Genomic DNA, 13756 nt, shown 5'->3' on the forward strand with positions numbered 1-13756 from the left:
TAAATATACTACATAGTAGTATAGTATTCTAGAATGTCTTACAACGTTCACTTTTTGAGTCATTAGACAATAAAAACCGCTATGTTCCTACGTTTTAAATCTGTACTATCATCGAATATATTCATTTAAATTATATGCTGTAAGGTCCATATTGATCTATATTAAATTCACAATGTATTTAAGGTACTTAATTGGATAAGGATTAATACTGTATTGCTTAAAATCGCTTCGAAAATAAGCCATTATTTCTCATAAAAAGTAAAGGATAAAAATGGTTATTGTGGGTTATCCCTAAGAGACAGACATGAACCATCGCGAACTTTTTTGAAGACCTTTTTAAGGTGTACAATACTGTAGTACATTATTTTGATGTATCTCGTAGGGTTCAGCCAGCGTTGCGATGTAAGCTCAAAAAATTTGTTTATTTTCGACATCACTTCAGAAACCTCTAAAATAATCAGTGTTTCTCTACTATATTGTGCATGTATTATACATATAAACCTTCCTCTTGAATGAATCTATCTATTAAAAAAAGCCGCATCAAAATCCGTTGTGTAATTTTAAAGATCTACGCATACATAAGGACAGACAGCGGTAAGACTGTTTTATACAATGTAATGATATATTTGAGAATACAAATATTTGTTATTTGGGAGCAGTAAGGCTAAGTCTACAAGATAGATATTTTAAAATTATATTCATAATATAAACTTGAGGTGACGGATAAATAAAATTGTATCGTTTTTATTTAAGGATTTATTTCAAGTAATAATATAGATCACGATGTCATATTCAAATGAGAAAAGGAATTTGATTACAATCAATCATTTCATTATGTTTCGTTAATAGTTAAACCTTATTTCGGCTCCAAATTATTTAATTATTGAATCCGATTCTCATTTCAATCTTTAATGATACTGAATTCACCAAATTAGAGCGTCATTTTAATATCGCTAATTCTAATAATCGAATATACGTAATCGATTATGCTGCCAATTGCAAATTCTGTACCATTATTAAAATTTGATGTTTTAATGCAATTATAAAAAGACCTGATCAATTTAATAATAAAAAAAACTATTTAATAATTACATAAGCACTCCTAAATGTTCCTTTTAAAGGAAAAATATATATTGATCAGGTCTCTTTAAGCAATATTCTCTTTAGCTAAAGATACAGTCTACAAAACGTTTTTATTAAAAGTAGAGGCTGCACCTGTTTAAAAATTAGAAGTTAGTGTTAAATATTATAAATTTTTAAGAAAATAATTTTTGTTTTCGTTGCTGCATATATAAACAACACCTATGAAAACATTGTTTGTACCATTTAAAAATATATTACAAGTATTTATAATGGGAATAATTTTCAATACAAAAAAGTCAGCAGCCTCCACTTTCAATACAAATAATCAAAATATTATTTTTTTTTAATGTAGAAAAATGATTGTAGTTAGAAAACCAACTGGACAACTAAATATTTTTGAGTATCAGTGACAATTATGTATTTGTATATATAATAGAGCAATTAAGTAATATGTTTTTCTTTAAATGAATTCAGACCAAACCACCTTTTTTCCACACAAAATAGTTTAAGATTTATATCTTTCAGAATTTTATCTTTTAGAGATCTCAATGACAATAAAGGTAAAGAAAATTCTATTCTAATTAATATTAAAGTCTATGAGACTTTAGTATAGATAAAAACAATACTACACACTTATGAACTAAGTCAAACACAAGCCAACTAAATTTTATTTTTCTACATTATATTTACGATTCAGAATCTGTTGATGCATATGTGGCCGCTTTGCTTGTCTGTAAATAAATAAATGTATTCTTCAATATACTGTATTAATTACAACTTACATTTATTACATTTATATAAAATGAGAACCTTTTTACAGACATTATGTGACTTTATGTTCGAGGAACATATCTAAATGGATTCATTTCTAGTCTGTTCCTAGGAGTGAAATAAATTTTGTTTACCTCACAACTATCATAGAACTCCAGAGCAGTATTGCTGTCGGCAAATGTAATAGTGAGTGTCTTTTCAGCTGATGCATTGTTTGTATAATCTAATCCTGTCCAGGTGCAGCTGTCCTCGGAAAGCTGTTAAAAGTTTTTTTACATTAACATTTTATTTTTAAATCAAGAAAATATTGGCTTTACATACATTTATAACTTATAATTATTCTTTGTAGTTGTTTTTATTTGTTAAGAAAAATATTAATTTCAAAAAAATATATACATTTAAAAAAATACCAGTAGTTATGTTTATACCTGGAATTCAGTGTCAGTGTGTATAAGCATGTCGGCCAGTATTTCGCCGGTATTGGAGTCAGTGACGAGGATCTTGGGTGAACAGAGTTCCTGATCGAAGGACACTTGCACGCACGTGACTTCGCATGTCGTCTGCATGTCGTCCTGCTTCACAACAGCCTTGCACGGGTAGTAAAGGGATGATTCCTCCTCCTATGGAATTGTTGTTATGTTTGTGTATATGAGCCGAGATGGCCCAGTGGTTAGAACGCGTGCATCTTAACCGATGATTTCGGGTTCAAACCCAGGCAGGCACCACTGAATTTACATGTGCTTAATTTGTTTATAATTCATCTCGTGCTCGGCGGTGAAGGAAAACATCGTGAGGAAACCTGCATGTGTCTAATTTCAACGAAATTCTGCCACATGTGTATTCCACCAACCCGCATTGGAGCAGCGTGGTGGAATATACTCCATACCTTCTCCTCAACGGGAGAGGAGGCCTTAGCCCAGCAGTGGGAAATTTACAGGCTGATTATTTTATGTGTAATTTAAGGGTAGGCGGCGCAGACATAGATACCTTTACGGTGAAATATTACTATAAAATAAATTTAATACTTTGAAGCATATACTAAAGTGCTCCAGTGTGTGCACAGACACAGGTATTCTCCCATTCATAATGACATGAGACAATCAAACTCTGTGAGCGCTCCCATAAGCGACCCTTACGACTACAACTAAAAGTTATTGAAGTATGTATAAAACCTTACCTCATTGTAATAACCATCAGAGTCTTCATTGTGGTCATAGCCATGTTCATAATCTTCGTCGTACTTCTCTTGTTCTTCTTGCTGTTTCTCAAAATGAACTTGTTTTGATACTTCGACTTCAGATGACTTTGGTATTTCACTGCCTTCAAATTTATTTACATCACTAATTTTACTGTTAGTATCTTGAGAATTTTCCGTTTCTGGTTTACTCTCGGATTGTGCTTGTGAAGTTTTAAGGAAGATGTCCGACCGCGCATCGCTCTCTAAATGTTTCGGTAAACGTAATGGGGCTATACCTTCGAATGGTTTCTTTTTGGCCTCATTTTCTTTTCTAATAGCCTCCGCAGCAGCTACTTGTAGTTTCTATCGAAAATGGTCATGAATTGTAAAAATTCGTAAAACAAGCTTACCAGGATACTAAAACAGGAAAACAATGATGGGCTATCTGTTTTACAAAATTAAGGTGAAATAGTACCTATAAATTTACAATAATCTTGATTATTTTTCCATTTGTTTCAGAAAGATATTTTTCAGTAACAACTACAAAATACTAGTAAAAAAAACTAGTAAATATGTAATAATACATATTAATACACATATGGAAAACCTAAACCTAAATTTACAGTTGCATAATGTTTTGGTGCAAAATATACACACATACAGTGCTTCATTTACTCATATAATTAGAGCATTAAAAAATGTTATAACATACCCTGACACATTCCATGACCTTTTCTTGGAAATTAGTCGCCAGGATTACTGATTTGAATCTGACGGCTAGTGTTTCCTGTTCGCCCGCACTCTCTGCGTAGTTACGACCACACCACGTCCAAGCTCGATCAGAGTTTTTCATTGGTAATAGTTCTAAATCTTTAAATATCAGCATATTCAACACTGCTTTATGAACCTGGATAATACATAACATATAATTGATAAAATGTTCTCTTTGAAAACTGTTCCCTTCTGATTAACTAAATTGTAAAATAGTAGAGAACAAGACTTCACCTGTTCTCTCCGAAGTAACAACCGGTAACTATTTTTCTCTGGGTGGTATAAGACTTTCATTTCACCAACACCGCGTTCTTTCCATTCACGAGATTTCTCATCATAGCGGTACAATATGCAACGTTCACCAAACAATTTGTTCTGAAAGTACAAATATTTATGTTATTATTATATAAAGATAAAATTTCTAAGGTGAAGTTTTTCTGTGGGTTAAGTGTGAATATTTGTTGAGTATTCATGAGTAAATTTGTAGAAGTAAAATATATAGATATATATACATATATATTTAAGACAATGTACAGTTAGGGATTTATAAGATGATTAATTATTGCAACGATTAAAAGTGTATTTGTTAAATTGTTTAAGTATGGTAATTGGGAAATGTGGCAATTGATAAATTTTATAAATGTAATCATTATGGTTAGTCACACTAGCATCTAAAACATAAATATTTTCGAAACTTTCAATTTTTGTTATCTATATTAAAACATTATTAATCTATAAAATATTAAAAAAAATCCGTCTTACCTCATCTTCTTCCCCTGTTGTAACAACAATTTTATCAGGAAGAGGTACAATCGGTTCATAGTGGGGGTCATATTCCTCTTCAGTGCCAGCCCCAGCGCCGGAGTTATTAGCATCGCCATTACCACCTAATGTCTCTTTATCATCACCTTCACTAGACTTGTTTACAAAGAGTTGTTGGCCTGCACCTTCCCATTGAAAATCAGTCTTTTCTGTAAGAAAATTACATTTTGTTTTAATTATCAAATTATATTTAAATAGTTTTATTTATTTGTTAAACTGATACTAACTTTGAATACCGAATCCAGGCTCACTTGATGATAAAGCTGCAAATGTTAATGAATTATCAACTTTAAATGGAGTTTTTTCTTTTCTTGTATCTTGAGCCTCAAAAATGGATTTTACATCTTTCTTTTCTATACTAGAGTCCTTGATGACACTCTGTACATTTTCAATAGGCAATACGGGTTTATCCATTGATAATGAAGTAACAGTAGGTTTACTGCTGTTCTGATTTTGAAGAATTACATTTTTACCAAAAGTAAATTTTCCAGTAGTATCAATGTTTGATTTTAACTCCACATTTTTATTAGATGATATATCAGTTTTGTCACTAAATATAGAAGGATTTTCTGCGGCTGCTTTACCAAAGATAGACTTTGCAGTGTCCTGACTAGGTTGGGTTACATTACCGAATGTAAATGTTCCAGTAGAACCAAATATTCCAGATGAGGTTTGATTTGGTTTGGAAGGCGCAAATCCAAATTTATTTCCTTGAGATACAGGAGGCCCTGTTTTTAAATCTACTGCAAATATTGATTTATTATCTGCTGACTGCATTTCCTCTTTATTATTTGGAGCATTAAATCCAAATATTGATTGTGTTGAAGATACACCAAGTTTATTTTCACCAAAAATAGATTTCGTTTCAGGGAATCCAAACACAGACTTTGGTGTTGCCGTCCCTTTATCTGCTGGTGGGATTACTGATATAAGCTTTGGAGCAGCCAAGACTGACGACATACTTTGTGCCTGATTTCCACTGACAAAAGCAACTGGTTTAATAGGATTAAGTGACTTTTCTGTTAAGGTATTTTCTTTATCTATGGTATCATTTCCAACAACATTCGAGATACTTGTAGTTGGTGATGAACATGTAGTATTAGATCCGTTGGTGCTTAATGGAGTGCGGAAAATTGTAGTATCAACGGTTTTATCTAAATTATTTGGCGTACCATAGATAGAATTGCTTGGACTTGAGAAATTGAAAGCAGATGTTTTGAGTGGTGTAATGGTTAAACCTTGCTTAGGCAATGCCTTGCTATGATATTTAAATGTATTTTTTTCTGACTCAGGTTTGATATCATCTTCGTCGCATCCCCGACAACCTTGACATGGTTCTTTATTTTTATAAGTATAGAAATTTTCAGGCAACATTAATTCTTTTGCTTTTTGTTTTTCTTCTTTTGTAGCTTGTATTTCATTAATGAATACAACATCATCAACATCAGTGTCTTTTTTACTATCATTTTTGTTTTCACCTTCAATTGTACCAAATTTTTCTTTTAATTCTTTATCTATTACATCTTTAAACTGCAAGGCTAAATCTTTATTTTGGAACCTAAGACAGAATTTCTGAAGCATTATTTCACCTTCGCTAAAATCATTGGCAACGAAACACCAAGTTTTTTCATCTTTAGGTTTGTACATATTATCAAGGCCCACTGCATAATTTAAACATATTTTATGTACTTGTTCTCTTCGCATAACCACTCTAGAAATAAATAATTGGAATTATAAATATTGTTTATTTACATTATTATATTTTAATACTATGATTTCATTGACAATATAATATTAAGCAAATATTTCATGCATTTAAATAAGTGTAGTTAATATATGACTTGTAATTATTTACCTCAACTTTCCAGTTTCCTTATGTTTCAATATTTTAACAATACCAATCCCACGTTCCTTCCATTCTCCTGTCGTAAATATAAATAATTTGGCTCTGTGTCCATAAAGTTCTTCTTCGTTTTCTTCTCCAGTGACAATCTCAATCTAAAAAGTATTTACAAAAAAAGGTAAACAAGTCAAAATAATTGTAACAGATTTTTTATATTCAAGACTGTTAGAGCTTCTCTTTGCAATAAATCTATAAGAAAGTGTTAGGATCATAACAGTTCTTTAGTTAAGAGACACAATAAAATACAGAATGATGGATTTAGCTTTTTTTTTTAAATTAGAAATTAAACAAAATAAATAAATCACCCAAAAGAAATAAATAATTAAGAAGTCTAAAAATAGATTTTTTTAATAATTACCTTATCAGGCATAGGAATGACTGGACTAAAATGTATATGATGCCCTTCATCCTCCGAAGCATAATCATTATCATCACTGTCGTCTCCATGTTTATCTTTTGGTGATTTACTTGGGCTTTTTCCCTTAGCTTGAGTTTTAGGTTTAAAAGAAAATTGAAATGTTCCACTATCCTTATTCCCAAAAGAAGCAACAGTTACTTTTGGTGTTGGGAGCAAGGCTGGCTTTATAGGTGTTGTTACAATATTGTCTTCTTCTGTACTTTTCACACTAAAGTTAATAGGTTTAACTGAACTTTCATTTTCAGGTTTAGCAACATTCTGCGTGCTAAATACAGAAGTGGGTAAAACCCCAGAAGTAACTGCATTATTTTGATCTATTCCAAAGCTAAATTTTTGTGAAGCATTTGTATTAATTTCTGAAGAAGTAACTGTCTTAGTTACACCGTAGTTTTGTGGTATGCCAAATGTAAACTTTGGCTCTGATGGATTTAAATTCTCTTGAGTATTGCTACTGTTAACAGAAGGTATACCAAAATTAAACTTGGGCAAATTCTCAGAAACAGATTTAACGTCTTTTTTAACGTTTGGATCTTTGGGACTATTACAAGCATTACAATATTCGAGATTAGCTTCATTTCGAATTAAACATTCTTTACATTCCCAAGAACCTGGCTTAGGTTTAAATTTAGCGCCCCAGTCTGAAGTACTGCTAATAGTATTATTGACAATAACTGTCGGAACCTGCGGATTTGGCGTTTCACAACAAGGACATTTGGTAAATGTTTGTAAATTATTGGTATAACATGCTTCACAGGTCCAAGAACCTGCTTGCGGTTTAAATTTATCACCGAACCCACCACTAGTTTGCTTAGAAACATTCTGTTCTTCTTTTTCGGCTTTCGCATCATCTCCGATTTTTAGTTGGGCAGCTTTAACAGCATCTATGAAATCATTGCAAGCTTGTACTGTTTTAAAACGTAGACAAAATGTTTCTGCAACCAACTCACCCTCTGAAAAATCTTTTGCACACCATGTAACTGCTTTATCCATGTTAGGCATTTTTTGAAATGACATTTCTTTTGTGACAGCATGATTACAGCAAACTTTCATTATTTGTTCTCTCCTCATTAATAACCTTAGTTTTTGATTGTTATCATTATTCATTAATAATTTAATATTACCTAGTCCTCTTTCTTTCCATTCTTTGCCAGTAGCGTCAAATCGTAATAGCTTAGCTCTGTGTTCAAACAACACTTTTTCATTTTCTTCACCAGTTTTTTGATCAACTAAAGCAGGTAAAGGTATAACCGGTTTAAATTCAGTAGTTGGCTCGAAATCCTCAACCGAATCAGAAGTATTTAATTGAGTGACATTGGTAATATTTTTGTTTGTAGTTTGCATGGAATTGTCACTTAAATTTTTTGGAATATTCAATATATTTTGGAATGGTGTTGAAGTTGCTGTTTTGAATGTTAAACCACTAAAAACGTTAACTTTTGCTGTAGTACTATCTGCAGTTTTTGTTTCGGTTATAATATTTTCTATAGATTTGAAAGAAGGTTTGCTGTTAAAAGTGAAACCTCCTACAACTGTTTTTTTAGTTTGCACATTCATTGAATCGTCTCTGGTGGGAGCAGTACTTGTTTTAATAATGACACTTTTTTCATTTTGGCTTATATTTTCTTTAGAATCAATGGAATTGGAACTTTGGTTAGCGCTGTCTTTTCTCGCACATTCAAACGCTTCGAAGAAATCTTTAGCTATGTCAGCAGTTTTAAATCTTATACAGAATTTTTCTAGTATTACTGTTTCTTCTGCAAAGTCATTAGCCACCCAGAAATAGGCTTTAGCTTCATTTTTCATTGGTTTTATTTCCATTTCTGGTAATATAATGTGATTTGCACAAATTTTATGAACTTGTTCACGTCTCATAAGAACTCTTACTTTTCCCGTTACGTTATGTTTTAACAATTTCATTTCACCAATACCTCTCTCTTTCCACTGCTTATCAGTAAAACGAAATAATTTCGCTCTGGAACTGAAAATAGCTGTTTCATTTTCTTCGCCAGTAGTCACCTTTACTTCAGCTGGTAAAGGTATTATAGGTTTAAAGTCTGGACATGGGTCATAATTCTCAATAGATGTATTACTCTTCTCGGAAAGGGTTCTAGACTTATTAAGACTTGTATTTGGAGACAATCCCGAAAAAACACCATCAACAACATTTTTGGAATTATTAAGATCTTTAAATGTGTCAGTAGAACTAAAAATAGGTAACGTAGTTCCTGATTGAGATGTCGCAAATATTGATTTCGTGCTCCAATTCGATGCATTTAATGATGTTGTCACAGTTGTTTTAGCACCAGATGTAGGAAAATGGAAAACTGGAGGTGCAACCACTTTCGCATCGTTTGATGCGGGCATCTGAATTTGATAATTATGAGGACTATTCTTTATATGTTTTTGAGGTATTGTAACACTTAAAACTGGCGCAGGAGTAACAGTACTTGTAGGCACAGGATCAGAAGATGTAATTACAACATTCACTGGTAATGATTTGGAAGATTCTTTAGTGTCAAGTACAATTTTATATTTAGGGGCGACGGGTGGAGCAGACATTGAAACTGGTGGTACTGTAGGGGCATTGTGCATGTTGTGTACTGCAGGAACAGGGGCAGCTGTGGGACCAGATGGTAAAGTTGTGGGAACAAGATGTGGTGCATCAACATACATTTGGTCTGGTGTTGGATACACCCCTGGATAATTCATTTGAGCTCGAGCAGGATCGAAAATCGGCGGTGCACCGGGTACTGATGATTGAGTAAATTGAGAATACTGATTGTATAGATTATACAAGTTCTGTCCATATAATTGGTAAGGATTGGGTGGTACAGAAAAAGGTTGAATTAGACGTTGTGCGTATGGTGGTATTACTTGAGGTGTTGTAAATGGAAGGTGTGCACCAAAGTTAGACGTGTTTTCGTTAGATCTGTAATCCTCATCCAAATTATATAAATCACTTTCGTCTATTGCTTGCTCTGATGAAGTCTTTTTTAATTTATTTACTTCCTTCTTTAAATCTGCAATTTGTTTTTTCAATTCAACAACATCTTTGCATTCTTTTCTACACTCGTCAATTTGTTCTTTAACTTGGTCTACTGATACTTTTAGAAGCTTAAATTGCTCAGTTGTATTTTCAATGTTTGAGTTTATAGTACTTATAATTTGACTTCCTAATTTTCTATTTTCGTCAAACCAGTCTCTTGTTTGTTCCATGAAATCATTAATCGATGTGTCTCGCTTCTGTAAGTTCTTTATTTGTTTTTCTATTCTTTCCAAGAAAACTTGATCGGTTTGAGTGTTTTCAAAGATCTGAGACTCTTGTGCAGTACGATATGCAGTGGAATTTACATTAAAATAATGTTTTGTAATTTGCTTAGGAGTAGAGCTCGTATTTCGAAATGTATTTGTTTTAAAACGTGTGGATCCAATTTCACTTATAGAAATATTTTCATCTGACATATCATCATTTATAGCAACAGACATATCAGGGTCAATCCTATTAAGATGTGATTCTATTTCTTCAATAAGTTCTTGTATGTCAGAATACAATGTTCTATTGTTATAAATTTCCCCTTCCTTTACTTTATCCAGTGCTTTAAATGCAAAAGTTTTAGCTTTACTCAGTAACACTATATACTTTTTTTCAGTATCAATACTTTTAGCCATCTTTTTTTCTTCAAGTGCAATTTTTTTGTATGTATCACTTAGATGATAATAGGCTTTAGGAGATTTCAAATTAGATAGCAAGCTGATGACTTTCTCATATTCAGCTTCGTTTAAGTGATGAAGAGCTACATACATTTTACTCTCTTCTAAAAGGTTATTGATTTCCTTTGTATCAAGATCTTCATGTGTATAATCAAACATTCTTTTTTCTGGTAATTTTACAATCAATTTGTTTTTTAACTTCTCAAGGAGGGGTATAGCTAATGAATAATAAAGATAAGATCTCTGTTTCAAATTAATTGTTTCTTCTATATTGGATGTACTTTTAGCCAACTCACTGAATATACGACCCAAAATCACCAATAATTCAGGGTCTAAACCAGGATTATCGACACAACGGACAACTTCAATGCCACCGCTTAAAGTAGAACGTATATCTGTAAACTCCACACCTAATTCATTTTGACTTAACTTATATGCACAGTCCCACCATTTCATTTGAGGAAGGGTACATAATAAGTCAGTAATATTTGCTGGAAGTGTTGGTTTGTCTATAGCCATATAATTCATTTTATTTCTTTTTTTTTGAGCTGTTAATGCTGAACTAAATAGAAAAGCTAGAACATCCATTTTATTTAATGATTCAGGGCCTGAACTAGTCATTGTTGAAGTTAGCATATCAAAAAGAGTGCATTTAAAATCAGCATAGTTTTTGTAATTAAGTAAAAGCCATACAAAATGATGAAGTGAATTAGGATATTCTCGTTGTGCATCATCATCATAGGCTTGAATTTCTACTTTTCTTGGTAACCTTAGTGCTGGGATGTTTAACACATTTGAAGTTAAATAAGATGATTTAATTTTTGCTAGTTGTTCAGGAAGAGCAAATATTTTTTCATAAAGTTTATCTTTCCAATTTGAACCAGAACAAAGTTGCGATATCTGATCTAAAAGAATTTGACTTTTGTCCTGAGCAATAGATTGCAGATAATGGCCAGACTGTGAGCATCTGTATGAACCTTCTAGGTACCAGCGGTGAACAGCATTCTGCTGTCTTTCAGGTGCATGTGTTAACCAATTAACTTTTGAATCGATAGGGATTGTCTGCCATGCTAACAGCATTAATGGAGCTGAAAACTTTTTAGCATCTCTCCAATTTATTTGCTCTTTCTTAGCTTTTTTAAGCAAATAAGTTGCTACATGAAAAACTAATTGTCCCTGATGATGTTTTAAAAGACTTGTATGAAATTCACCAAATCCAGGTGAGGGCCCAGATTTGACAACGGTTTCTATGGCTTGGTCATAAGTATAAAGGTGTTCATTACATTCCATCAAACTTTTTGTTGAGGCACTTGGTATTTCTGTTAAGCTCAAATTACAAATTCTTTCTTTAACTGTTAATAAGAGCAACTGATATAACCAGTCATTTGTTTTCAATGGATTGTATTTCAAAATTTCAGAAAGAGTTTCATACCAGGCAAAGTTATTGGAAAATAATTTCTTGTCTAACTCAATACTGCAGCTGTGATCAAATGCTTCCTTATATTTATTATGGTGGACATAATGCTTTAATAAGCGCGCATGAAGCACGGCATCTTTTGGTCTAACTTCTAGTTCACTCTTTAATAACTTGACTACAGCTTCTGGATCTGGGTCAGCAACAGCAAGAAGCTTTTCTCGTAAACGGAATGTCACTGGATGCTTGGGAAAGGTGGACTCAGCCTTTTCGCACCAAAATTTTGCACGTCCTATATCAATGACTACGTCTTCATCAGCCAACAATTCGCAAACTGCAAGAAATGTAAACCATATTAAATAACAAATAATCTTGCAAATTAATTATAAGATGATGATTCATTAAATGTTCACAAGTTAAGGCCTAGTTTGTTTCCATAACAAAATGTTTAAGTAAGAACTTTATTATTTCAATTTAAATTACAAGACAAAACCACTAACAAATGTGAGCATTTGATTTTGCAAACGTTCTAAATAATAATAACACACAATTTACCTTACTATTTATTAATATGCAAACTATGATTAAATTTTAAGAGTATACATACCATCCAATATCGTACTTGTTTGGGTAGGATCTATATCAAAAGAAGTCTTGTATTGTTCAAGAGCATTTTCCTTCTCTCCTAACTTTTGGAATGCCTGTCCAAGAAGTTTGTGAGCGGCTGCATTGTTCGATTTTTGTGTAAGATACTGTTCGACATATTTCTGGCAACTTCCATAATCTCCAACTTCATAATACAACCGCGCTACGGAATATGCTCTAGTTGTAAACTGTAAAATAAGTAAAATGCATTATTTAAACATGATTTAAATGAAGCACAAATTGAAATAAGTAAATAATTTTTACATACGTCTTTAGGTGACAATTTGAACATCAAACTTTCCACGTGTTTATCGACGTCCTTCTTGTTTCTATACATTTTCACGAATAATTCTGATCACCGCCTAATGCACTAAATAAATCTGTAACAGACGAAACTCAACGCCGTAGAATACAATTTCGGTGAACGGTAATGGACCTCGTCATTATTTTTGCTCAAACCTCAAACGCGAGTAGTAAAATTTTTTGACTTAAGTATAGAGTTGTCAGAATAAAAACCTAATCCCAACCAAATTATACCATATATCCCTATATCAATAAAATAAATACTGTATTAATACCATATTAATATTAAAGTTCCTAAAAGCATTATTACAGCTTTAATTTTTTTTTTTCGTTTAATGTTGATAAAATAATAATTTTAATTATAATATAGTAATTAAAAATGACAAACATCTTTCGACACTGCATTTAAAAAATATATATGTAAGACAGAAAACTAAACAAATATAATTATAACTTATGTATTCTTAATAATTTTGCTAAAGCTATTTGATTTAAATACTACGTTGTTGGCACTATTTTTTAATTAAATTAGGGAGAATATTATGTTCTGGCAAGTTTTTAAATTGCGTTTATTATGTTGGTCCTACTTTGTAATGATAATGTCTATGAAACATTAATCTATGATTACAATTTAAAAATAAAAACGTTAAAAATCCAATGTTTTAATTAAATTGGTATTTGATAAATCTGAGATGCAATGTGCTTAAAAATAAAATTTACAAAATATTTCTGGTAATC

General features: G+C 32.0%; 1 protein-coding gene across 1 annotated transcript; it reads right to left on the minus strand.

Annotated features, from left to right (window-relative positions):
* Nucleotides 1-741: 741 nt before the first annotated feature.
* On the minus strand, nucleotides 742-13212 carry LOC113392615 (E3 SUMO-protein ligase RanBP2). Its single transcript, XM_064220910.1, has 13 exons — nucleotides 12984-13212; nucleotides 12678-12903; nucleotides 6886-12404; nucleotides 6480-6622; nucleotides 5059-6335; nucleotides 4852-5028; nucleotides 4565-4773; nucleotides 4037-4177; nucleotides 3744-3938; nucleotides 3032-3394; nucleotides 2283-2474; nucleotides 1989-2111; nucleotides 742-1814 (listed from the first exon to the last, which is right to left on the minus strand). The coding sequence occupies exons 1-13, from the start codon at nucleotides 13050-13052 to the stop codon at nucleotides 1770-1772; spliced, it is 8679 nt and encodes a 2892-aa protein (XP_064076980.1). The 5' UTR covers nucleotides 13053-13212; the 3' UTR covers nucleotides 742-1769.
* Between the last annotated feature and the right edge of the window lie 544 nt (nucleotides 13213-13756).

Source organism: Vanessa tameamea, chromosome 5 (assembly GCF_037043105.1).
Source record: "Vanessa tameamea isolate UH-Manoa-2023 chromosome 5, ilVanTame1 primary haplotype, whole genome shotgun sequence".
NCBI classification, from domain to species: domain Eukaryota; kingdom Metazoa; phylum Arthropoda; class Insecta; order Lepidoptera; family Nymphalidae; genus Vanessa; species Vanessa tameamea.

Bases quoted from the DNA above. Each gene is read 5' to 3' on its own strand.
- LOC113392615 (XM_064220910.1), bottom strand. From the start codon at position 13,052: ATGTATAGAAACAAGAAGGACGTCGATAAACACGTGGAAAGTTTGATG. The intron at 3,395-3,743 runs GTATGTTATAAC...CATTTTCGATAG, and splicing joins AGGTCATGGAATGTGTCAGG to AAACTACAAGTAGCTGCTGC. The intron at 2,475-3,031 runs GTAAGGTTTTAT...ACAATTCCATAG, and splicing joins CTGATGGTTATTACAATGAG to GAGGAGGAATCATCCCTTTA.